Source organism: Pseudophryne corroboree, chromosome 3 (assembly GCF_028390025.1).
Source record: "Pseudophryne corroboree isolate aPseCor3 chromosome 3, aPseCor3.hap2, whole genome shotgun sequence".
Classification (NCBI taxonomy): domain Eukaryota; kingdom Metazoa; phylum Chordata; class Amphibia; order Anura; family Myobatrachidae; genus Pseudophryne; species Pseudophryne corroboree.
This window is the reverse complement of record NC_086446.1, coordinates 104,747,873-104,775,127: the sequence shown is the minus strand read 5'-3', so window position 1 is coordinate 104,775,127 and position 27,255 is coordinate 104,747,873. Positions and strand designations below refer to the sequence as shown.

At 48.0% G+C, this 27,255-nt stretch overlaps 1 protein-coding gene across 4 annotated transcripts in view; it reads left to right on the top strand.

The window, feature by feature from the left end:
• TDRD12 (tudor domain containing 12) overlaps positions 1 to 27,255 on the top strand; it is a 614,823-nt gene that overhangs the window by 505,557 nt on the left and 82,011 nt on the right. For all 4 annotated transcript variants that reach the window (XM_063958365.1, XM_063958363.1, XM_063958366.1 and 1 more), the window contains 3 exons: positions 7,286 to 7,378; positions 7,937 to 8,091; positions 10,702 to 10,790. In XM_063958365.1, coding sequence (XP_063814435.1) covers positions 7,286 to 7,378; positions 7,937 to 8,091; positions 10,702 to 10,790 — 337 coding nt within the window. The remainder of the gene's footprint in view (positions 1 to 7,285; positions 7,379 to 7,936; positions 8,092 to 10,701; positions 10,791 to 27,255) is intronic.

Below are 27,255 nucleotides of genomic sequence, written 5' to 3'. Positions count from 1 at the left end.
GGGCGCCCATCCCAAGTGCGGATTGTCTGCAATACTTGTATATAGTTATTGTTACAAACAAATCGGGTTGTTTATTGTTGGAAGCCTTCTTTTCAGAGGCTCCATACGGTTATCATACTGTTAACTGGGTTCAGATCACGAGTTGTACGGTGTGATTGGTGTGGCTGGTATGAGTCTTACCCGGGATTCAAGATCCTTCCTTATTATGTACGCTCGTCCGGGCACAGTATCTTAACTGAGGCTTGGAGGAGGGTCATAGGGGGAGGAGCCAGTGCACACCAGCTAGTCTAAAGCTTTTACTTTTTGTGCCCAGTCTCCTGCGGAGCCGCTATTCCCCATGGTCCTTACGGAGTTCCCAGCATCCACTACGGACTACGAGAAATAGAATTATCGGTAAGTAAATTCTTATTTTTTGCCACCCCCTTCTGCTGAGAGAACCGATCAGTAGAATTGTGTAGAAAACATTCAATTCAATTTCTCAAGTTCATGGGTTATTGTTCTGGTTCAAGAATCTCAGCAAGGGTTTGGGGTACTACTGAAACCTCTTTCTATTAGAGAAATCGAATCTTTCCTACCGACTGATTCTGTACTTGAAATTGTTGAAGATCCATTTATTTGTGGAGGAGTTTATGCAGTCATATCAAAGGTGTTTATCTGCATGTCCCTATCTCAGAGGTTCATCATGCGTGTCTCGATTCTGTGATAGGAAGTATCTGCTTCCATTTCCAGGCTCTGCAGTTTGGCCTATCTGCAGCTCCATGAGTATTCACCAAATTTATGGCCAACATGGTCTCCAAGTTGAGATCAATTAGCGTTAAAATCATTCCCTATTTGGACGATCTTCTAATCAAGTATGGTTCAGAATCATGCCTCCAACAACACCTGAACATGGTGGTTTCCACTCTGGACGTCATGGATAGGTTATGAATTCCCAAAGCACAGTCTTGTTTCTGTTAGAGGTGATTTTTCTTGGCCTCTTGTTCAAATACAGAAGCCAGAAGGAGTTTCTTCTGGAGTTCAACATTTTGGCAGTACAGACACAGGCTTTCTTCACTGTAATAGCAGGAACAGAGCTAGAGTCTGGCTCTGAGCAGTTGGTAATAGCAGGTATAACGCTAGTTTCTGCAGCGGGGTACACTGGGTTCCACAGGGATAACATCGGGGTGTAGAGTAGGATCTTGATCCAAGGCACCAACAGGCTAAAAGCTTTGACTGTTCCCAAGATGCTCAGTGCCGCCGCCTCTATAACCCCGCCTCCGTGCACAAGAGCTCACTTTGTAAGTTGGTGCCTGCAGTGCAGGACACTAACAGGAAAAGAGCTTTTTAAAGAAGATAGAAGACTTCAAGGGTTGCAGCATAGGCACTCTCAGTGCTAGATGTCATTTTGACATCTCATGCTGCAGCTCCATCACCTCCCCCGGAGGCACTATATACTCCCGCACCATGGTTGCCGGGTACTTACAGTGGAGGGCTCCGGTCTTTCACGTTAGGCACACACACTCGCCGCAGCTCTCCGGGATCACGTGGCCGCATCAAGGGAGGAGGTAAGAGTGTCCCCCAGCCGGGACCCGCAGTAAATCGCTATCCGGCGTGGCCATTAGGAAACGGGCCGCACGCGCTGGCGTGGACACTGTGTTGGTACAGGGACCCCACTAGACCACCAGGGCAGGGGCACAGTTCGGATTCTCCTATAATCCGTTTTTCTCGGGCCCACAGTACCCGGTGGTGAAGTCCAGCTAGGGGATAAGGTTCTGACCTGTAGCCCCTTCCCCAGCCCCAGGGCGCCATTTAGAGTAAATGTCCCCGGCCTGGAGCTGCATCTCTCTGTCTCCCTCACTCCCTGTCAGCGTTTGGGCGCCATTACACATGCTGAACTGATTCTGGGACTGCATGGGCAAAGTCTCCTCTGTAAAGCCGCCTGCATCATCAGCGCTGTGCATTTTACAGGACACTTAAGTATTCTACATGTTTTTTTACAGTGTTCGTTAGGAAACAGTGAATTACTACAGGGCTATTTAGTACAAGTACCCTGTGATATACATCCAGTCTTTACTGTGCATTGATCTATCTATAAGTCTATATAGCTTTACTTAGTACTACTTAGTATTGCTAGTCCTGTGCAGTTTTATTGTTTGTCATATTTTCTGCATTGTACATGTGACTGTGTGTGTGTGCATATAGCTGCTGTGTGATATCTACTCTGTGTATCTCACTCATACTGCTATCCCTATATTCTGTACCCTGAGGGGGGCTAAGTGCGTCAGGGTTATTAGTTGATATAGGTACAGTATCTTCACAGGATATACTTATTTTGTATTTTTCTCTGATTTTCAGTCACCATATACATCCTGAATCCTCTGTTTCTGCTGTCACACTGCACAGGGGGTTCCTGTTAGGTATTATATCTGCTGATATTGTACTGTGTCGCCCGTGGTTTACGCTTTCATATCATGTCAGCTACAAGGGGCGATGGTTCTGGGGCTGATCCCGCAATACGCGGTGGTGATGCCTCAGATGCATTAGAGGAAAACATAGCAGCGGAGGGTTCAGGTTCTCGGGGATTCCTTACCCCCCAGTCAGTCTGTAGCAGCAACGGGGGCACATCACGACCCGCCTTGGGCTACTTTCTCTAATTTACTGACTACGCTGGTAACTAGACTTGCGCCCCCTATGGGACCTCACATGCCTTTACAGCCACATATCGTCCCTTGGTTCAGAGAGGCAAGGGGTACTATTCACCGCTATTCCCAGTCCCGAAACTGAATGGTTTCTCCCGGCCCATTCTCAACCTCAAGTCCTGGAACAAATTTGTGAGGGTTTCCATGTTTCGTATGGAAACTCTTCGCTCTATTGTTCTGGCTTTGGAACCTGGGGACTTTATGGTCTCCCTGGACATAGAGGATGCTTACCTTCATATTCCTGTTGCCATATCGCATCAGCAATACCTGCGGTTTGCTATTGGCGACCTCCATTATCAATTCTGGGCCTTACCTTTTGGATTGACCAAGGCTCCGCGAGTTTTCACCAAGGTCATGGCGGTGATGACGGCCCTGCTCCACCGTCAGGGTGTCAGGATCCTACCATATCTGGATGACATGAATTCCCCAGAAGTTCTCATTCGTCATCTGGATCTGATGGTCCAGTTTCTGCAAGCCCACGGGTGGCTCATCAACTGGAAGAAATCTTCCATGGTCCCTGCTCAGAGCATGGTACACTTGGGGCCATTGTTGGACACTCACAACCAACGGTGGTTGTTGTCTCGGGAGAAGGTCCTGAACCTTCAGGACAGGATAACGATGCTTCCTCTCTCGCCCGCGAGTGTCGATACACTCGGCGATGCAAGTACTAGGCCTCATGGTGTCTGCTTTCAACATGGTGGAGTACGCTCAATTTCATTCCCACACTCTGCAGAAGCTGATTCTTGCCAAGTGGGATGGCCTGCCTCACCAGATCAGGTCTCACATGATCTCCTTGTCTCCGGAGGTTCGTCTGTCACTGAGCTGGTGGCTACAGGACCAACGATTGAGCAGGGGTCGTCCCTTCTGGATCTCCAACTGGGTCCTCCTGACAACAAATGCCAGTCTGAGGGGTTGGGACGCGGTGTTTGAGCAACACTCACTTCAGGGTCGGTGGACCAGAGAGGAGTTTCTCCTACCGATAAACATTCTGGAATTGTGGGCGGTGTTCAATGCTCTGAACCTGGCCCAGCATCTGATACAGAACAGGCCTGTTCAAGTACATTCAGACAATGCCACCACGGTGGCGTACATCCAATCATCAAGGCGGCACTCAAAGCCGCATGGGAATGATGGAAGTGTCAAGGATTCTTCAGTGGGCGGAACGCCATCTGCCAGCCATATCGACAGTGTTCATTCCGGGGGTCCTTAACTGGGAAGCGGACTTCCTCAGTCGTCAGGACGTACATGCCGGAGAGTGGAGCCTCGATCCAGAAGTATTTAAACTCCTAGTAGACAAGTGGGGCCTACCAGACGTAGACCTGATGGCATCTCGACACAATCACACGGTTCCGGTCTTCGGAGCAAGGAGAAGGGATCTTCAAGCGGCGTTCGTGGACGCACTGGCAATTCCGTGGAACTTTCGGATGCTGTACGTGTTCCCTCCGGTGTCACTACTGCCCAGAGTGATAAGGAAGTTCAAGCACGAAGGAGGAATCCTACTTCTGATCGCTCCAGCGTGGCCCAGATGGCATTGGTTCTCAGACCTACAGGGTCTCTCGTTAGAGCGTCCTCTTCTACTTCCGCAATGCCCAGACCTCCTTGTTCAGGGCCCTTGTGTGTACCAGGATTTGGCCCAGCTGGCTTTGACGGCGTGGCTCTCGAAGCTTCAGTTCTGAGGGCCAAAGGATTTTCTGAGGCGTTCATTCAAACTATGTTAAAGGCCCGTAAGCCGGCTTCGGCTCGGATTTATCATAGGGTCTGGAATTCTTACTTTGCTTGGTGCGCATCTAACAATCATGACGCTTACAAGTTTAGTACGGCCAAACTTTTGGCTTTCCTGCAACAGGGCTTGGACTTAGGCCTTCATCTGGCCTCCCTCAAGGTTCATATTTCTGCCTTGTCAGTATGGTTTCAGAGAAAAATTGCTACTCTGCCTGATGTTCATACATTCACTCAGGGTGTTTTACGGATTCAACACCCCTATGTCCCGCCTGTGGCTCCTTGGGATTTGTTGGTGGTTCTGGAGGCCTTGCAAGAGTCTCCGTTTGAACCTCTTGAATCTGTGGACCTTAAGTGCCTTACTCTTAAGGTCTTGTTTCTTCTGGCTATTGCCTCTGCTAGACGGGTTTCAGACTTGGTGCCTTATCCTGTAGGTCTCCCTGTCTGATTTTTCACCGTGACCGAGCGGTTCTTAGGACGCGCCCTGGTTATCTACCTAAGGTGGTGTCATCTTTCCACCTTAACCAAGAGATTGTGGTTCCGGCCTTTATCTCTCCTGATTTGTCCTCCAAAGAGCGGTCTTTGGATGTGGTATGGGCTCTCCGTACCCATGTGAAGAGGACAGCTTCCGTTAAAAAGTCTGATTCTCTCTTTGTGCTTTTTGGTTTTCACAACCAAAATAAGCCTGCGAATAAGCAGACCCTGGCCAGATGGATTAGAATGGTGAGTGCACAAGCTTATGTACAGACTGGTTTTCCAGCTCCTGCTACCATCAAAGCCCATTCTACTCGTCGGTTGGACCGTCTTGGGCGGCCCGCCGCGGTGCGTCCCTTGAACAATTGTGCAAGGCGGCTACGTGGTCCTCAGTGAACACATTCATAAGGGTCTATGCCTTCGATACTTCCGCCTCCCAGGATGCTTCCTTTGGACGCCGGGTTCTTCATGTGCCTGCTACAGTGCGTCCCCTCCCATGAGGAACTGCTTTAGGACATCACTGATGTTATCCCTGTGGAACCCAGTGTACCCCGCTGCAGAAAACGAGATTTATGGTAAGAACTTACCTTGGTTAAATCTCTTTCTGCGAGGTACACTGGGTTCCACAAGGCGCCCACCCTGACGCACTTAGCTTCTTTGGGTTTGTATGGCATTAGCCGCTGATACCTTCTCCTGTCGTGAGAATGTGGTGTATGTGGCTACTAACGGTTGTCGTCTCTTTTACCTGCTACTGCATTGTACTGGTTAACAAAACTGAGCTCCTGTGCACAGAGGCGGGGTTATAGAGGAGGTGGTGCTGAGCATCTTGGGAACAGTCAAAGCTTTTAGCGTGTTGGTGCCTCAGATCAAGATCCTACTCTACACCCCAATGTTATCCCTGTGGAACCCAGTGTACCTCGCAGAAAGAGATTTAACCAAGGTAAATTCTTGCCATAAATCTCCTTTTCTGTGCCTAAGCAGTTGGTATTAGGTATAGTGCTAGTTCCTGGCTTGTGGCAGCTGGTAATAACAGGTACAGAGCTAGTTCCTAGTTTGGGGCAAGTGATAATTACAGGTACAGCGCTGGTCTCTAGATCAGGACAAGTGATAATTACAGGGATAGCGCTGGTCTCTAGCTCAGGGTAAGTGATAATTACAGGGATAGCGCTGGTCTCTAGCTCAGGGTAAGTGATAATTACAGGGATAGCGCTGGTCTCTAGCTCAGGACAAGTGATAATTACAGGGATAGCGCTGGTCTCTAGCTCAGGACAAGTGATAATTACAGGTACAGCGCTGGTCTCTAGCTCAGGACAAGTGATAATTATAGGTACAGCGCTGGTCTCTAGCTCAGGACAAGTGATAATTACAGGTACAGCGCTGGTCTCTAGCTCAGGGTAAGTGATAATTACAGGGATAGCGCTGGTCTCTAGCTCAGGACAAGTGATAATTACAGGTACAGCGCTGGTCTCTAGCTCAGGGTAAGTGATCATTACAGGGATAGCGCTGGTCTCTAGCTCAGGGTAAGTGATAATTACAGGGATAGCGCTGGTCTCTAGCTCAGGACAAGTGATAATTACAGGTGCAGCGCTGGTCTCTAGCTCAGGGTAAGTGATAATTACAGGGATAGCGCTGGTCTCTAGCTCAGAGTAAGTGATAATTACAGGGATAGCGCTGGTCTCTAGCTCAGGACAAGTGATAATTACAGGTACAGCGCTGGTCTCTAGCTCAGGACAAGTGATAATTATAGGTACAGCGCTGGTCTCTAGCTCAGGGTAAGTGATAATTACAGGGATAGCGCTGGTCTCTAGCTCAGGACAAGTGATAATTACAGGTGCAGCGCTGGTCTCTAGCTCAGGGTAAGTGATAATTACAGGGATAGCGCTGGTCTCTAGCTCAGGACAAGTGATAATTACAGGTGCAGCGCTGGTCTCTAGCTCAGGGTAAGTGATAATTACAGGGATAGCGCTGGTCTCTAGCTCAGGGTAAGTGATAATTACAGGGATAGCGCTGGTCTCTAGCTCAGGACAAGTGATAATTACAGGTGCAGCGCTGGTCTCTAGCTCAGGGTAAGTGATAATTACAGGGATAGCGCTGGTCTCTAGCTCAGGGTAAGTGATAATTACAGGGATAGCGCTGGTCTCTAGCTCAGGGTAAGTGATAATTAAAGGGATAGCGCTGGTCTCTAGCTCAGGACAAGTGATAATTACAGGTGCAGCGCTGGTCTCTAGCTCAGGGTAAGTGATAATTACAGGGATAGCGCTAGGTTCTGGCTCTAAGCAGAAACAACAGTACTATCCGTTTCCACAAAGCAGACAAGTGTTGATTTTATTAAATATTTCTTTCTTAGAGTAACTTTTACATGTAAGATATGGTTCCTGTGCAGTTTTGACGTGTTTTTTTCTTCCTATTTATAGGTGATCAGGATTATTAGTAGGAATGTGAGAGGAAAACAACACAGAGCTAAAGTTGTTCTCATTCTGGGAAACACTTACTGGCTGGATCCCATGGTAAGATGATGATAAAGGCAACTTGATTATATGGGTTGGGTACAGAATCCCGGCGATCAAAATACTGACGCCGGAATCCCTACCGTCAGAATGCCGGCAGTGGTGCGAGCGGAATGAAGTCTATTGCGGACTCGCTATGCTGCAGGCTTGCTTCGCTTGCCACAGGTTGTATACCAACTCCACGGGTGTCGTGGATACCCAGGAGTGGGAATAGCTGTGGCGTCGCTGCCGGTATTCTGGTGGTCGTGATTCCTGCGTCTGTATTTTGACCGTCCGGATTCTGACTGCCGGGATTCCAACTACATCCCGTTTATATATCCTGTATTTGTTTGTAGTGTACTGGTCACTCCACCTTTCGGGTTAGACAACATTTTAGCTGTCCAACTCTTGTGTAACTACAGTATAAACCCTAATAGTCCCGGCCAGCTCATGCTGGGACTTGTAGTACATAGCAGCTAGAAAGCCACAGCATCCCTAATCCTCCTGTAATTTTGGAATGCATCTATTCCCAAGAACAAACAAATGCTTCGTATGAATAACGCGTCCCTCTCTCTTCAGGTGCAGGTGAGCACTCTGGATGGTTTACCTGCCTGTGTGTATGAGCTTAATGTTCGGCTTGAGATCCTATCTACAGGCCTGGGGACAGATAACCCACAACATGTAGCCCAGTTGCAAGCATTACTGGAACCGAGCGGCTCGTCAACTGAAGTCAGGTTTGTGCTTGAAAGAACCTGCAGTATTTTCCAAACGCAAGTATTCCTCCCAGTCTGTGGCCCATCACTGGAGTCACTAAGTTGCAGGTAGCAGGGATCCCTCCTTCAGCATGTATCACAAAGTGTTTGGTTCCTCGTGGACTGTAAAGTGTGTACTTCCCCTTCCTCAAATGCAGGGAGCAGGAGAAAGATTCCATCAGTGAAAACGTTTCTTAATTATGAATATGAGACTCATGATTTCATGCTGTCTCTGAAAGACATCTGTGATTTCCTAATTTTAACAGTTTTGCACATACTGAGGATTTTGGGATCCACCATTCCAAAGCTGCTAGCCCAAGTCCTGTTAGTCACGTGACCATCACTAAATTTCTTTCCACATGAGTACAACTGATTTGTAATGTGATGCCCCCAGGATCTTGATCATTAAGTTTTTTTGTTTTTTTTTTATAAATACCCTTATTTATCAATGAGTGATAAATTTCACTGATTGATAAATTGCACCAGCCAATAAGCTCCTAACTTCCATGTTACAGACAGATGGGCAGATGTATTAAGCCCGGAGAAGTGATAAAGCAGTGATGAGTGCAAGGTGATAATGCACCAGCCAATCGGCTCCTTACTGTCAATTTATATATTGGATCTGATTGGATGGTGCATTATCACCTTACACTTATCAATGCTTTATCACTTCTCCAGGCTTAATACAGTACATCTACCCCTGTGTTTGAAAAATGACAGTTAGGAGCAGATTGGCTGGTGCAATTTATCACTCACAATGAAATTTATCACTCATTGATAAATAAGGGCAATAGTATTTTTATTAATACAAAAAAGTCATAATACAGACAGAATGTACAATGGAAATGTCATAGCGAAGTTATATTATGCACATTACATAGAATGCATCATGATGATGTAAAGGTCACACGAACATGTATCAACAAACGTTCAAATATTTTGTATAGTAACAAGAGAATGTATTACAGACATATATCCTATTTCTGTCATTGTGTCTGAATTTTCTTTTATGTGTGTAAACCCTAACAAATTCCAAAAAAGTAAAATTAAGAAAGAAAAAAAAGAAAATATTCAGAGGTAATTATGATATCATGATGTTGCTATAAGGTAATGGGCATGTCATATACAGATCCGAAATACAATATTTTCATTAGCTGATAACAGTGGAATAGCAAATTTATATAGAGCAATGTAGGAGGTTGGAAGGACGGGTGCGGAGGTGTCGCAGATTCCTTTGTTGGTATAGATTATGGTATATTTTATCACGGGTACTAATAGAGGAGTCTAACCGTCTAGACCAAATATTAACGTTTTTAGAGCTGGGCCTACGGGACATATATACAAAGCGTTCTTGTCCTATGGAGCCGTTTACTAAAGCTATCCATGTCTTAAGAGCAGGACCCATCTACGCCATCCATGAGAGAGTTATGCAAAGTTTAGCTAGGGTGCATAAATTACATACTGAAAGTCAGGGCCACTAAGAGCAGCTTCTTCTCCAGCCCCCAGTAAACATAATTTAGGCGTAAACACATTAGGGGGAATACCAGTAGACACCATTTCAGCTTTGATCTGGGTCCAGAAAGTTTGAACTACCGGACATTGCCATATTAAGTGCCAGATTGAGCCATTATCAGCACAGCATTTGGGGCAATTTGCAGAAATCTGCCCCACAAATTTATCTTGATCATTAAGTTTACCAATTTGGATATAGTAATATCCTGTCATCAGGCTTCCTAGAAAAGTCCATGTGTTTATAGTGCTGCAAGAACTCATACAATATGTCCCGGTTGGATCATGAATCTCCAATACTCCAGTTCTATACAGCTCTTCAATGATTCAGCCTCCAGTAAGCGAACATTTTGAGAGCAATGTTGGAGAGCACAGTGACCAATATTTTGCCCAGCATTATGACAAGTGATGTTTCTCAGTGTCCGTGGTTGTAACCATGAAAGTAATTTAGTGTGTTCCTGCTACTAGCAAACTACTGCCGTGGTGGGATGTATGTATGTCTTTCCTGTTTTATGTACTGGTCTGTAAAGGTGCAGCAGTGTGTCGCCTGATACCTCTTTCTGCAGCAAGGTACATAGGGTTTTAGGTTTTCCACGGGAAACATTGGGGTGCAGTGGTGATAATTGGCTTTGAATGGGGAGATGTTGAGAACTGTTACCATTCTCGGAGGCTGGAGAGCAGTTTGCCAGGGCAAGTGGACTTCTAGGCCTGTGAAAATCTCCTGCTAATTGACATTCAGGAAGCCGGGTAATCCTCCTGGCCCTCTCAGGGACGGTGATACACAAAATGGCAAACTACTCTCAGGGATGGTCTCAGTCAAACAATGCTGTTGGTTGCCCATGTAAATCATCAATCCTACAAATGAGAAACTTTTTTTTTTTTGTGATTGATACGTAATTTTTTGTAGGTGACTATGAAAACGGTGGATTTGTGTATCTTGCCCTCCCCCATTAACAGCCACCATACTGAGATCGTACCACATTTCCCGAAAGCGTTACTCTAGAGAGAGAGATTCAGAAATGTTCATCTTTACATCTTGCCCCACTTAATTCCCCTCTTTCATTAGACTTGTTCTATTAACAGGGCATCAGATGAGCAATTGACAAGTCTTGCCCGGAATACTGATGACCACTGCGTTTCAGCTCCCCCTCATCTGGAGGTTACAGATTCTGGTAAGCCACTATCCTGATGAATTGCAGGGACAGCATCTATGTAAGCAGATTAACAATTGCGGCAAAAGTTTTATTTCTCTAACGTCCTAAGTGGATGCTGGGGACTCCGTAAGGACCATGGGGGGAATAGCGGCTCCGCAGGAGACTGGGCACATCTAAAGAAAGCTTTAGGACTAACTGGTGTGCACTGGCTCCTCCCCCTATGACCCTCCTCCAAGCCTCAGTTAGTTAGATTTCTGTGCCCGATGAGAAGGGTGCACACTAGGGGCTCTCCTGAGCTTCTTAGTGAAAGTTTTAGTTTAGGTTTGTTATTTTCAGTGAGACCTGCTGGCAACAGGCTCACTGCATCGAGGGACTAAGGGGAGAAGAAGCGAACTCACCTGCGTGCAGAGTGGATTGGGCTTCTTGGCTACTGGACATTAGCTCCAGAGGGACGATCACAGGCCCAGCCTGGATGGGTCCCGGAGCCGCGCCGCCGGCCCCCTTACAGAGCCAGAAGAGCGAAGAGGTCCGGAAAAATCGGCGGCAGAAGACGTTCCTGTCTTCAATAAGGTAGCGCACAGCACTGCAGCTGTGCGCCATTGCTCTCAGCACACTTCATACTCCGGTCACTGAGGGTGCAGGGCGCTGGGGGGGGCGCCCTGAGACGCAATAAAACATGATAAAAATACCTTACATGGCAAAAAATACATCACATATAGCTCCTGGGCTATATGGATGCATTTAACCCCTGCCAGAATATACAGAAAAACGGGAGATAAGACCGCCGAAAAGGGGGCGGAGCCTATCTCCTCAGCACACTGGCGCCATTTTCCCTCACAGCTCAGTTGGAGGGAAGCTCCCTGGCTCTTCCCTGCAGTCACTACACTACAGAAAGGGTTAAAAAAAGAGAGGGGGGCACTAATTAGGCGCAGTATTAAAACATACAGCAGCTATAAGGGGAAAAACACTTATATAAGGTTATCCCTGTATATATATATAGCGCTCTGGTGTGTGCTGGCATACTCTCCCTCTGTCTCCCCAAAGGGCTAGTGGGGTCCTGTCCTCTATCAGAGCATTCCCTGTGTGTGTGCTGTGTGTCGGTACGTTTGTGTCGACATATATGAGGAGAAAAATGATGTGGAGACGGAGCAGAGTGTCTGTAACAGTGATGTCACCACCTAGGGGGTCGACACCTGAGTGGATGTACTGTTGAAAATTACGTGACAGTGTCAGCTCTGTATAAAAAACAGTGGTTGACATGAGACAGCCGGCTACTCAGCTTGTGCCTGTCCAGACGTCTCATAGGCCGTCAGGGGCTCTAAAGCGCCCGTTACCTCAGATGGCAGATACAGACGCCGACACGGATACTGACTCCTGTGTCGACGGTGAAGAGACAACCGTGATTTCCAGTAGGGCCACACGTTACATGGAAAATGTTTTATACATTTCTGATAATACGAGTACCACCAAAAAGGGGTCTTATGTTCGGTGAGGGAAAAACTACCTGTAGTTTTCCTGAATCTGAGAAATAAAATGAGGTGTGTGATGATGCGTGGGTTTCCCCCCGATAACAATTGATAATTTCTTAAAAAGTATTGGCTGTATACCCTTTCCCGCCAGAGGTTAGGGTGCGTTGGGAAACACCCCCTAGGGGGGATAAGGCGCTCACACGCTTGTAAGAACAAGGGCTCTACCCTCTCATGAGATGGCCGCCCTTAAGGATCCTGCTGATAGAAAGCAGGAAGGTATCCAAAAATGTATTCACACACATACTGGTGTTATACTGCGACCAGCAATCGCCTCAGCCTGGAGGTGCAGTGCTGGGTTGGCATGGTCGGATTCCCTGACTGGAAATATTGATATCCTAGATAAGGATAGTATATTATTGCCTACTGTATAGAGCATTTAAAAGATGCATTTCTATATATGCATGATGCACAGCGGAATATTTGCCGACTGGCATCAAGTATAAGTGCGTTGTCCAATTCTACCAGTAAAATGGTCAGGTGATGCGGATTCCAAACGGCATTTGGAAGTATTGCCTTTGAAAGGGGACATTTGGGGTCGGTCTTTTAGACCTGGTGGCCACGGCAACAACTGGGAAATCCACGTTTGTACCCCAGGTCGCCTCTCAAAATAAGACGCCGTATTATCAGGCGCAGTCCTTTGTTGGCAAGCGGACAAAAGGTTCCTCTTTTCTGCTCGTGACAGAGGGAGAGGAAAAAGGCTGAAGAGATTACCCAGTTCCCAGGAACAGAAATCCTTTCCCGCCTCTGCAAAGCCCTTTGTATGACGCTAGGGCCTTACAAGCTCAGGCACGGTGGGGGCCCGTTCTCAATGAATTTCAGTGCGCAGTGGGCTTACTCGCAAGTAGACCCCTGGATCCTTCAGGTAATATCTCAAGGGTACATATTGAAATTCGAGACGTCTCCCCCTCGCCGTTTCCAAAAGTCGGCTTTACCGACGTCTCCCTCTGACAGGGAGGCAGTTTTGGAAGCTATTCACAAGCTGTATTCCCAGCAGGTGATAATCAAGGTACCCCTCCTGCAACAGGGAACGGGGTATTATTCCACACTATTGTGGTACCGAAGCCAGACGGCTCGGTGAGACCGATTCTAAATCTAAAATCTAAAATCTTTGAACACTTACATACAGAGGTTCAAATTCAAGATTGAGTCACTCAGAGCAGTGATTGCGAACCTGGAAGAAGGGGACTACATGATGTCTCGGGACATCAAGGATGCTTACCTTCATGTCAAAATTTACCCTTCTCACCAAGGGTACCTCAGGTTATGGTACAGAACTGTCACTATCAGTTCAGACGCTGCCGTAGGGATGGTCCACGGCACCCCGGGTCTTTACCAAGGTAATGGCCGAAATGATATCCCTTCGAAGGAAGGGAATTTTAGTTATCCCTTACTTGGACGATTCCCTGATAAGGGTAAGATCCAGGGAACAGTTGGAAGTCGGTGTAGCACTATCTCAGGTAGTGTTGCGGCAGCACGATTGGATTCTCAATATTCCAAAATCGCAGCTGGTTCCGACGACTTGTCTTCTGTTTCCTAGGGATGTTCCTGGACACAGTCCAGAAAAAAGGTGTTTCTCCCGGAAGAGAAAGCCAGGGAGTTATCCGAGCTAGTCAGGAACCTCCTAAAACCGAACCAAGTCTCAGTGCATCAATGCACAAGGGTTCTGGGTAAAAATGGTGGCTTCCTACGAAGCAATCCCATTCGTTAGATTCCACGCAAGAACTTTCCAGTGGAACCTACTGGACAAATGGTCCGGGTCGCATTTTCAGATGCATCAGCGGATAACCCTGTCACCAAGGACAAGGGTATCCATCATGTGGTGGTTGCAGAGTGCTCATCTTCTAGAGGGCCGCAGATTCGGCATTCAGGACTGGGTCCTGGTGACGACGGATGCCAGCCTGCGAGGCTGGGGAGCAGTCACACAGGGAAGGAATATCCAGGGCTTAGGGTCAAGCCTGGATACATCACTTCACATAAATATCCTGAAGCTAAGGGCCATTTACAATGCTCTAAGCTTAGCAAGACCTCTGCTTCAAGGTCAGCCGGTGTTGATCCAGTCGGACAACATCATGGCAGTCACCCACGTAAACAGACAGGGTGGCACAAGAAGCAGGAGGGCAATGGCAGAAGCTGCAGGGATTCTTCGCTTGGCGGAAAATCATGTGATAGCACTGTCAACAGTATTCATTCCGGGAGTGGACAACTGGGAAGCAGACTTCCTCAGCACGACCTCCACCCGGGAGAGTGGGGACTTCACCCAGAAGTCGTCCACATGATTAAAAAACTCGACAGGTATTGCGCCAGGTCAAGAGACCCTCAGGCAATAGTTGTAGACGCTCTGGTAACACCGTGGGTGTACCAGTCAGTGTATGTGTTCCCTCCTCTGCCTCTCATACCCAAGGTACTGAGATTGATAAGATGGAGAGGAGAAAGCACTATATTCGTGGCTCCGGATTGGCCAAGAAGGACTTGGTAACCGGAACTTCAAGAGATGCTCACGGAGGATCCGTGGCCTCTACCTCTAAGAAGGGACCTGCTCCAGCAAGGACCCTGTCTGTTCCAAGACTTACCGCGGCTGCGTTTGACGGAATGGCGGTTGAACGCCGGATCCTGAAGGAAAAAAGGCATTCCGGATGAAGTCATCCCTATCCTGATCAAAGCCAGGAAGGATGTAACCGCAAAAACATTATCACCGCAATTGGCGAAAATATGTTGCGTGGTGCGAGGCCAGTAAGGCCCGACGGAGGAAATTCAACTGGGTCGATTCCTACATTTCCTGCAAACAGGAGTGTCTATGGGCCTGAAATTGGGGTCCATTAAGGTTCAAATTTCGGCCCTGTCAATTTTCTTCCAAAAAGAACTAGCTTCAGTCCCTGAAGTTCAGACGTTTGTAAAAGGGGTACTGCATATACAGCCTCCTTTTGTGCCTCCAGTGGCACTTTGGGATCTCAATGTAGTTTTGGGTTCCAAAAGTCACATTGGTTTGAACCACTTAAATCTGTGGAGTTAAAATATCTCACATGGAAAGTGGTCATGCTGTTGGCCCTGGCCTGGGCCAGGCGCGTGTCAGAATTGGCGGCTTTATCCTGAAAAAGCCCTTATCTGATTTTCCATTCGGACAGGGCGGAATTGAGGACTCGTCCTCAGTTTCTCCCCAAGGTGGTTTCAGCGTCTCACCTGAACCAACCTATTGGTGGTGCCTGCGGCTACTAGGGACTTGGAGGCCTCCAAGTTGCTAGACGTTGTCAGTGCCCTGAAAATATATGTTTCCAGGACGGCTGGAGTCAGGAAATCTGACTCGCTGTTTATCCTGTGTGCACCCAACAAGCTGGGTGCTCCTGCTTCTAAGCAGACTATTGCTCGTTGGATTTGTAGTACAATTCAGCTTGCACATTCTGTGGCAGGCCTGCCACAGCCAAAAATCTGTAAATGCCCACTCCACAAGGAAGGTGGGCTCATCTTGGGCTGCTGCCCGAGGGGTCTCGGCTTTACAACTTTGCCGAGCAGCTACTTGGTCAGGAGCAAATACGTTTGTAAAATTCTACAAAATTGATATCCTGGCTGAGGAGGACCTGGAGTTCTCTCATTTGGTGCTGCAGAGTCATCCGCACTCTCCCGCCCGTTTGGGAGCTTTGGTATAATCCCCATGGTCCTTACGGAGTCCCCAGCATCCACTTAGGACGTTAGAGAAAATAAGAATTTACTTACCGATAATTCTATTTCTCGTAGTCCGTAGTGGATGCTGGGCGCCCATCCCAAGTGCGGATTGTCTGCAATACTTGTACATAGTTATTGTTACAAAAATCGGGTTATTATTGTTGTGAGCCATCTTTCAGAGGCTCCTCTGTTATCATGCTGTTAACTGGGTTCAGATCACAGGTTATACGGTGTGATTGGTGTGGCTGGTATGAGTCTTACCCGGGATTCAAAATCCTTCCTTATTGTGTACGCTCGTCCGGGCACAGTATCCTAACTGAGGCTTGGAGGAGGGTCATAGGGGGAGGAGCCAGTGCACACCAGTTAGTCCTAAAGCTTTCTTTAGATGTGCCCAGTCTCCTGCGGAGCCGCTATTCCCCCCATGGTCCTTACGGAGTCCCCAGCATCCACTACGGACTATGAGAAATAGAATTATCGGTAAGTAAATTCTTATTTTCTTTGCCAAATGATGTGTTTGTCATGTTTGTGCTATATCTGTATCACACGCTGTCCTTCTACAGCTTCCTGTCACCTATAGCCCAGTATCTCCTCCTGAGATGCACTCCTAAGCTACAGGGCCAGCTGTATCCAGTTTATTCTGTTCTGGAGACATTTAAAGTGTGGGCACTAGAAATCTAATCTGGTCCAATGGTTTTTCATATCTGATGGTCTGTGTATGTGAGCAAGCAGGATTCCATGGGGGGTTTTCAGTTAGTGACGTTTTTTAGACCAGTCGAAAAAACTGCACTTTTCGCCTGTTTTTATGTTGAATTTACATTCAATGCCCAATTCATGACCTATTCAATTCCCGTGCCGTTTTTCGACTGGTCGAAAAATCTGGCACTGACAAAAACCACGTGTATTGGCGAATTTGCCGCCGATACACGTGTTTTGGCAAATTATGGCGCAATTTTCCCCCAATTTGCCAACTCGACAAAAAAAAAAAAGTGAAACAGCATATGCGAAAATGGATTACAAAATGGGTTAAGACGCCCACAATTGAATGCCCTATGTCGAATTAGTGACGTTTTTTCAACCAGTCGAGAAAACTGCACTTAATTGAATACCCCCCCCCTCCTCCTCCCCCCATGTGTCTCTGTGCATATCCCACTTAGCAGTTGTGTCCTCTCAATAGGGTCACGGAAAGTTTCGATGTTTCTGCAATTTAGACCCGAGATACAAAGCAATAATTTGTCGCTTTAAACGTCACGGCTGAAATTTGAATTTCTGTCTTTATTACTTCCCTCCCCAAATGGTTCATTTGTTACATTGGTGTGAGTGTGGTCATACTATTGTAACTCTGCCAATTAGTTTTAGTGCCTTAGATTTGGGTTTGGACCCTCCTTTCTGCTGCGGGGTACACTGGGCTCCACAAGGAAAGACATTGGGGGTGTAGAGTAGGATCTTGATCCGAGGCACCAACAGGCTCAAACGCTTTGACTGTTCCCAGAATGCATAGCGCCGCCTCCTCTATAACCCCGCCTCCCTGCACAGGAGCTCAGTTTTGTAGTTGGTGCTGCAGATAGCAGGCACATAACAGAGGGGCTGCTTTGGGCAGTCCTAAGAAGAGCTTTTTTGAAGAAAAGCGAAGACTTCAAAGGCTGTAGCAGTGTGTACATGTCTAGTGACATTCACTGGTGCAGCTCCATCTCTCCCCAGCGGCGCTGTACACTCCCGAGCCCTGTTTGCCGGGTAACTACAGCAGGAGGCTCTGATTTTCTTCTGGTCAGGCACACACGATGGGGGCTCTCCGGGATTACGTGGCCGCGCTTCGGGAGGTGGTGAGTGGGTCCCGCTCGCTGGACCCGTGCTTTATCACGATCCGGCGTGGGAGGTGGGCCGCGCGCGCTGGCGGTGGACACTGTGGCAGTACAGGCGATCCCACTAGATCACCAGGGCATGGGTGCAGGTCAGGTTTTCCCTTAAAACCTTTTTATATGTAGCCCGCAGTACCTGGTGGTTTTGCCAGCAGTGGGGATAAGGCTTAGACCTGGAGCCCCTCCCCCAGCCCCAGGGCGAAATTTAAAGTAAATGTTCCCGCCCTGGAGCTACATATCTGTCTCTCCCTCACTCCCTGTCAGTGTTTGGGCCCCATTTCTCTCAGCTACACTGTTCCTGGGACTGCTTGGGCAAATCCTCCTGTGTAAAGCCGCCTGGTTGTCAGCGCTGTGACTTTACATGACACTTAAGTATTCTACATGTCAATTAGACAGTGTTAGTTAAGAAAGAGTGCATTTAGTCAGGGTTCTGTGGTACAAGTACCCTGTGATATACTGTACATCCAGTTCTTACTGTGCAGTGTTATATCTATTGACCACATAGCTATATATAAGCTGGTCCAGTGCAGTATTATTGTTAGTAATAACCTCTGCATTGTTTAACTGTGACTATATGTGTGTGCATTAGCTTGCTGAGTGGTTTCCATTTCGTGTCTCTCACTCAACTTGCTATCCCTATATTCTATAACATGAGGGGGCTTGGTGCGTCAGGTTTTATAATTATATAGGATTTTCACAAGATATGCCTTAATACGTATTTTTCTCTGTGATTTTAGTCACTGTATCTCTCCTGTATCTCTGCTTGTGCTGACTACACTGCGCAGGGGTTTGGGTAAGAGTTATTGTGCTGCTGACAATTGTACTGTGTTACCTGGTACTGCAAGTTATATCATGTCTGCTGCTGAAGGTAACAGTTCTGGGGCTGAACACACTGCCGGTGTCGCTGACGCCACAGATCCCTATGAGGAGAATATAGCAGCTGTGGGCTCTGGTTCTGGAGGCTCCTTGCCCCCCAGTGGGACTGTGGCAACGGGGGTACACAATGACCCACCGTGGGTTACTTTCTCTACGCTTCTACATGCGCTAGTTACTAAACTAACACCCCCTATGGGACCTCCTATGCCTTTGCAACCGTATGTGGTCCCCGCAGCTAACCCGCCGTGGGCGGATAATTTGTCTGCTCAATTGAAGAAGTTGAACCAGTCCTTGACTACTAAAAAGTCTGACCCTCGCTCGCCTAAGACCAAGGGGTCCTCTAAGCGAGCTCTTGTCTCCTCACAATCCACTGCTGTCACTGACATCTCGTCTGATGAAAATGGCGCTTACACTGACCCCACAGATTCTGACACAGATACTGCTGAGGGGGAGGGTAGTTCACATGTGGATGTTCCTGATCTTTTGGAGGCTATTAAGTTAAATTTACAGATTACGGATGATCCCGAGCCATCCGCCCCTCCTAACAAACCAGATAGGTTCAAGCGTCAGAAGGTGGTTAAACAAGTTTTACCTCACTCTGACCACCTAGTGGATATACGTCAGGAACCCTGGGGAAACCTGGGTAAGAAGTTTGTGCCTCAAAAGAAGATGCTGGCTCGCTATCCCCTCGCGCCAGAGCTGTCTAAAAATTGGGAAACGCCTCCTCCAGTAGACTCACATGTGGCTAGGATGGTGGTTTCCTCAGCTCTACCTGTCACTACCGTCACGTCTCTAAAAGAGCCTACGGATAAACGTGTGGAGGGTTGTCTGAAAGTGATTTACACCCTCACGGGTGATGCACAAAGGCCCACTATTGCAGCTAGATGGGCTGCAGAGACTATTGAAGCATGGGCCCTAGAGTTAGAAGCTGAAATCTCTTCTGACCATGCTAGACAATGCTTGTCATATATTGTCACAGCTTCTCACTATATTAAAGAGGCGGCTTCTGATGCCGGTATTCTAGCAGCCAAGGCCTCTACTACATCAGTCCTGGCTCGCCGGATATTGTGGCTGAGATCCTGGTCTGTGGATCTGGACTCTCGAAAAACCCTGGAGGTACTCCCTTTCAAGGCAGATATTCTGTTTGGGGAGGACTTAAATAAGATAGTGGCTAACTTGGCTACTGCCAAAACTGCCTGTCTGCCAAGTACCGCTACTTCTGTGTCGAAGGCTAAAGGTACTTCCTATCGCCCCTTTCGTCCTTCAGGTAAAGCAAAAGGTCAGGCGTACAACAAGCAGGCCTACACTTCCAAACCTGGTAAGCCGATGCCCAAAAGAGCCTGGGCGGCCCGTCAGCCCGCTTCCAAGACCGATAAGCCGGCTTCTAGGGTATACCCAGGAATGGTTGAAAACCACTTCAAATACCTGGGTACGGGAAGTCGTCACTCGAGGTTGCACCATAGCATAATGGCACCATGGTACAGACCCTCCTGGATACAGGAGTCGTAGTACAGGTGCCTCTTGCTCAGAGGGGCCGGGGGTACTATTTGCCGCTGTTTCTGGTCCCGAACCGAATGGGTCCTCCCGGCCCATTCTCAAACTCAAGGCATTGAACAGGTTTGTGAAAGTTTCCAAGTTCCGTATGGAAACCCTTCGCTCTATAGTTCTGGCCTTGGAACCCGGGACTATATGGTCTCCTTGGACATACAGGATGCTTACCTGCATATTCCTATAGCAGTGTCGCATCAGCAATACCTGAGGTTTGCAATTGGCAACCTCCATTACCAGTTTCGGGCGTTACCTTTTGGTTTAACTACAGCTTCGCGAGTCTTCACCAAAGTCATGGCGGTGATGACGGTGGTACTCCACCGTCAAGGGGTCAGGATACTGCCTTATCTGGACGACTTGTTAATCCTGGCAAATTCCCCAGAACTTCTCCTACGTCATCTGGATATGACTGTCCGGTTTCTACAAGCCCACGGGTGGCTCATCAACTGGAAGAAATCCTCCGTGGTCCCTGCTCAGAGCATGGTGCACCTGAGAGCGCTATTGGACACTCACAACCAGCGGTTGTTCTTGTCTCAGGAGAAAGTTCTGAAGCTTCAGGACAGGATTCGTTGCTTCCTTTCTCGTCCACAAGTGTCGATACATTCGCGATGCAGATGCTGGGCCTCATGGTGTCAGCATTCGACATGGTGGAGTATGCTCAATTCCATTCTCGCCCCCTCCAGAAGCTGATTCTGGCCAAGTGGGACGGCCTGCCTTACCGGATCAGGTCTCACATGATCTCATTGACTCCGGAGGTCCATCTGTCGCTGCACTGGTGGCTCCAGGACCAACGATTGTGCAGGGGCCGTCCCTTCTGGATATCCGACTGGGTCCTGTTGACGACAGATGCCAGTCTAAGAGGTTGGGGCGCGGTGCTGGAGCAACACTCCCTTCAGGGTCGGTGGACCAAGGAGGAATCTCTCCTCTCGATCAACATTCTGGAATTGCAGGCGGTCTTCAATGCGTTGAACCTGGCCCAGCATTTAATTCAGAACCGTCATGTACAAGTACAGTCGGACAACGCCACCACAGTGGCTTACATAAATCATCAAGGCGGCACTCGAAGCCGTTTGGCAATGAAGGAAGTCTCACGGATTCTACATTGGGCGGAACGCCATTTACCGGCCATATCGGCAATATTCATTGAAGCTTCCGTCTTGAGGGCTGAAGGGTTTTCTGAGGCGGTCATTCAAACTATGTTGCGGGCCTGGAAACCGGCTTCGGCTCGGATTTACTATAGGGTCTGGCATTCTTACTTTCTTTGGTGCGCATCTAACAATTATGACGCTTCCAAATTTAGTACAGCCAAGTTGTTGGCCTTCAGCAGGGCCTGGACTTAGGCCTGCGTCTGGCCTCCTTCAAGGTTCAAATATCTGCCTTGTCGGTGTGGTTTCAGAGAAAGATTGCGACCTTACCTGATGTGCATACCTTCACTCAGGGTTTGTTGCGTATCCAACCTCCCTATGTCCCGCCTGTGGCTCCTTGGGACTTGTCGGTGGTTTTGGAGGCGTTACAAGAGTCTCCGTTTGAACCTCTTGGTTCAGCTGATCTTAAGTGGCTTTCCCTTAAGGTGGTGTTTCTGCTGGCTATTGCTTCAGCTAGAAGGGTGTCGGATTTGGATGCCTTGTCTTGTAGTTCCCAATATCTGATATTTCACCGTGACCGGGCGGTTCTTAGGACTTGTCCCGGTTATTTGCCTAAGGTGGTTTCTTCGTTCCACCTTAATCAGGAGATTGTGGTACTGGCCTTTGTCTCTCCTGATCTGTCTCCCAAGGAGCGGTCTTTGGATGTGGTATGGGCTCTCCGTATCTATGTGAAGAGAACTGCTTCTATTAGGAAATCTGATTCTCTCTTTGTGCTGTTTGGATTTCACAAACGTGGCTGGCCTGCTCACAAGCAAACTTTGGCCAGATGGATTAGAATGGTGATTGCACATGCTTATGTGAGGGCTGGTTGTCAGCTCCTGCTCACATTATGGCCCATTCTATTCGGCCTGTTGGACCTTCTTGGGCGGCCCGCCGTGGTGCGAACCTTGAACAATTGTGCAAGGCGGCTACGTGGTCCTCTTTGAACACGTTCATAAGGTTCTATGCCTTCGATCCTGCCGCTTCCCAGGATGCTTCCTTTGGGCGCCGGGTTCTTGTGCCCGCTACAGTGTGTCCCCGCCCATAAGGAACTGCTTTAGGACATCCCCTATGTCTTTCCTTGTGGAGCCCAGTGTACCCCGCAGCAGAAAACAAGTTTTATGGTAAGAACTTATCTTTGTTAAAACTCACTCTGCGAGGTACACTGGGCTCCACAAGGTGCCCACCCTGACGCACTTAGCTTCTTTGGGTTGGTATGGCATTAGCTGCTGACACTTCTCCTGTCGTGAGAGTGTGGTGTATGTGGCTACTAACCGTTGTCGTCTCTTTTACTGCTACTGCATTGGGCTGGTTAACTAAAAACTGAGCTCCTGTGCAGGGAGGCGGGGTTATAGAGGACGCTGCGCTATGCATTCTGGGAACAGTCAAAGCTTTTGAGCCTGTTGGTGCCTCGGATCAAGATCCTACTCTACACCCCTATGTCTTTCCTTGTGGAGCCCAGTGTACCTTGCAGAAAGAGTTTTAACAAAGGTAAGTTCTTACCATAAAACTCGTTTTCTGGGTTTCTTATGGACTGGCTGAGTTCTACTTTCACAGCCCAGGGTGGTCTTGGGTAGGTGGGGAGTGGTCTCTAAATGCGGTTAATGTGCACGGTGCTCTTATGCTTTTTCATTCCCTTCAGGCTGAACTTTATATTCCAAAGCACTAATATATTTATATATATATATATATATATATATATATATATATATATATATACACTGCTCAAAAAAATAAAGGGAACACTAAAATAACACATCCTAGATCTGAATGAATGAAATATTCTTATTAAATGCTTTGTTCTTTACATAGTTGAATGTACTGACAACAAAATCACACAAAAATTATCAATGGAAATCAAATTTATTAACCCATGGAGGTCTGGATTTGGAGTCACACTCAAAATTAAAGTGGAAAAGCACACTACAGGCTGATCCAACTTTGATGTAATGTCCTTAAAACAAGTCAAAATTAGTCTCAGTAGTGTGTGTGGCCTCCACGTGCCTGTATGACCTCCCTACAACGCCTGGGCATGCTCCTGATGAGGTGGCGGATGGTCTCCTGAGGGATCTCCTCCCAGACCTGGGCTAAAGCATCCGCCAACTCCTGGACAGTCTTTGGTGCAACGTGGCGTTGGTGGATGGAGCGAGACATGATGTCCCAGATGTGCTCAATTGGATTCAGGTCTGGGGAACGGGCGGGCCAGTCCAAAGCATCAGTGCCTTCATCTTGCAGGAACTGCTGACACACTCCAGCCACATGAGGTCTAGCATTGTCTTGTATTAGGAGGAACCCAGGGCCAACCGCACCAGCATATGGTCTCACAAGGGGTCTGAGAATCTCATCTAGGTACCTAATGGCAGTCAGGCTACCTCTGGCGAGCACATGGAGGGCTGTGCGGCCCCCAAAGAAATGCCACCCCACACCATTACTGACCCACTGCCAAACCGGTCATGCTGGAGGATGTTGCAGGCAGCAGAACGTTTTCCTTGGCGTCTCCAGACTCTGTCACATGTGCTCAGTGAGAACCTGCTTTCATCTGTGAAGAGCACAGGGCGCCAGTGGAGAATTTGCCAATCTTGGTGTTCTCTGGCAAATGCCAAACGTCCTGCACGGTGTTGGGCTGTAAGCACAACCCCCACCTGTGGACGTCGGGCCCTCATGGAGTCTGTTTCTGATCGTTTGAGTAGACATATGCTATATATAGATGGCTATATGTAGTATTTCTACGGCCACTACATTAGTCCTGCTTCAGCAAATGCAACTATTTTTTCTCCATAAAACGTACTGTATCTTACTCCATACTGTTAATGTAGCTTTGGGGGCGATTAACTTCTCACTGTCCTAAGTGCTAAAGCCTTGAGGGTGCATTTTGCCACCTTCTCTGATTTTGGTTTAAAGTTGCATGAACACTTTCTTGTTGGGGAATAGTGCATCAGTACAAGTCTGGTACATTTTTATTAAACCAGTAAGTTAGTAGCATGAAATCCATATTGTAATAAGCATGTACTCGCTGGAAAGTTAAAGTGGTGTTTTACCCAATATATTTTGTGATTGTATGTTTGACGGGTGAAGGTGATTCATCTGGTGGTATGAAGCAGCAACTTATTGCATGCGCAGAATTACATATTTTCTTTGTATCTGTAATAAATAGTGCTATCGGGCATCAGAAGCATGTCTTTTTATCTAGGAATGCAGAGGCTACGTTCAACAGCATATGGGATAAATGATTGGAGGTGGACTCTGAATGTGTCTGAACTACTTACTCCATTAATCATTATTGTGTCTTTTTCTCTCTTGTTTTTGGACCTGATTATACTATACTTAATAAGTGCCTTTGCCCCCTGGAATTTAATAACGCTATTTTCTCTAACGTCCTAGTGGATGCTGGGTACTCCGTAAGGACCATGGGGAATAGACGGGCTCCGCAGGAGACTGGGCACTCTAAAAGAAAGATTAGGTACTATCTGGTGTGCACTGGCTCCTCCCTCTATGCCCCTCCTCCAGACCTCAGTTAGAATCTGTGCCCGGCCCGAGCTGGTTGCACACTAGGGGCTCTCCTGAGCTTCTAGAAAAGAAAGTATTTGTTAGGTTTTTTATTTTCAGTGAGATCTGCTGGCAACAGACTCACTGCTACGTGGGACTTAGGGGAGAGAAGCAAACCTACCTGCTTGCAGCTAACTTGTGCTTCTAGGCTACTGGACACCATTAGCTCCAGAGGGATCGAACACAGGGCCCGACCTCGATCGTCCGTTCCCGGAGCCGCGCCGCCGTCCCCCTTGCAGAGCCAGAAGACGGAAGAAACCGGAGGAAATCGGCGGCTGAAGACTACTGGTCTTCATTAAGGTAGCGCACAGCACTGCAGCTGTGCGCCATTGCTCCCTATGCACACCACACACTCCGGTCACTGATGGGTGCAGGGCGCTGGGGGGCGCCCTGGGCAGCAATTAGAGTACCTTACATGGCAAAAAGCACATAATACAGTCTAATAAACTGTATATGTGCATAATCCCCCGCCATAAAAGTATATAAAAAAGCGGGAGAAGTCCGCCGAGAAGGGGGCGGGTCTATCTCCCTCAGCACACCGGCGCCATTTTCTCTTCACAGCTCCGCTGGAAGACAGCTCCCCAGGCTCTCCCCTGCAGTTTCCAGGCTCAAAGGGTAAAAAAGAGAGGGGGGCACTAAATTTAGGCGCAAACTGAGTATATTAAGCAGCTATAGGGAAAATTCACTGTTGTTAGTGTAAATCCCTGTTTATATAGCGCTGTGGTGTGTGCTGGCATACTCTCTCTCTGTCTCCCCAAAGGACTTTGTGGGGTCCTGTCTTCAGTCAGAGCATTCCCTGTGTGTGTGTGCGGTGTGTCGGTACGGCTGTGTCGACATGTTTGATGAGGACGCTTACGTGGAGGCGGAGCAGGTGCCGATAAATGTGATGTCGCCCCCTGTGGGGCCGACACCTGAGTGGATGGATATGTGGAAGGTATTAACCGACAGTGTCAACTCCTTACATAAAAGGTTCGATGACGCAGCTTTGGGACAGCCGGCATCTCAGCCCGCGCCTGCCCAGGCATCTCAGAGGCCGTCAGGGGCTCAAAAACGCCCGCTACCTCAGATGGCAGACACAGATGTCGACACGGAGTCTGACTCCAGTGTCGACGAGGATGTGACAAATATACAATCCACTAGGGCCATCCGATGTATGATTACGGCAATGAAAAATGTGTTGCACATTTCTGACATTAACCCGGTTACCACAAAAAAGGGTATTATGTTTGGGGAGAAAAAGCACCTAGTGACTTTTCCCCCATCTGATGAGTTAAACGAATTGTGTGAAGAAGCGTGGGGTTCACCAGATAAGAAACTAGTAATTTCTAAACGGTTACTACTGGCGTACCCTTTCCCGCCAACGGATAGGTTACGCTGGGAGACATCCCCTAAGGTGGACAAGGCGCTCACACGCTTATCAAAAAAGGTGGCACTGCCGTCTCAGGATACGGCCGCCTTAAAGGAGCCTGCAGATAGAAAGCAGGAGGCTATCCTGAAGTCTGTGTATACACACTCAGGTACTATACTGAGACCTGCTATTGCTTCAGCATGGATGTGCAGTGCTGCAGCAGCGTGGTCTGATTCCCTGTCTGATAACATTGATTCCCTTGACAGGGACACTATATTGCTAACCATAGAGCATATTAAAGACGTAGTCTTATATATGAGAGATGCACAGAGGGACATTTGCCGGCTGGCATCTAGAATTAATGCGATGTCCTTTTCTGCCAGGAGAGTATTATGGACTCTGCAGTGGACGGGTGATGCTGATTCTAAAAGGCACATGGAAATTTTGCCTTACAAGGGTGAGGAATTGTTTGGGGACGGTCTTTCGGACCTCGTATCCACAGCAACAGCTGGGAAGTCGACTTTTTTACCTCAGGTTCCCTCACAGCCTAAGAAAGCACCGTATTATCAAGTACAGTCCTTTCGGCCTCAGTAAGGCAAGCGGGTTAGAGGCGCGTCCTTTCTGCCCAGAGGCAGGGGTAGAGGGAAAAAGCTGCACCATACAGCCAGTTCCCAAGAACAAAAATCCTCCCCTGCTTCCACTAAGTCCACCGCATGACGCTGGGGCTCCACATGTGGAGCCAGGTGCGGTGGGGGCCCGTCTCCGGAATTTCAGCGACCAGTGGGTTCGCTCACAGGTGGATCTCTGGGTTCTACAAGTGGTATCTCAGGGATACAAGCTGGAGTTCGAGACGTCTCCCCCTCGCCGTTACCTCAAATCAGCCTTGCCAGCTACTCCCCAGGACAGGGAGGTATTACTGGCGGCAATTCACAAGCTGTACCTCCAGCAGGTGATCATAAAAGTTCCCCTCCTTCAACAGGGACGGGGTTACTATTCCAC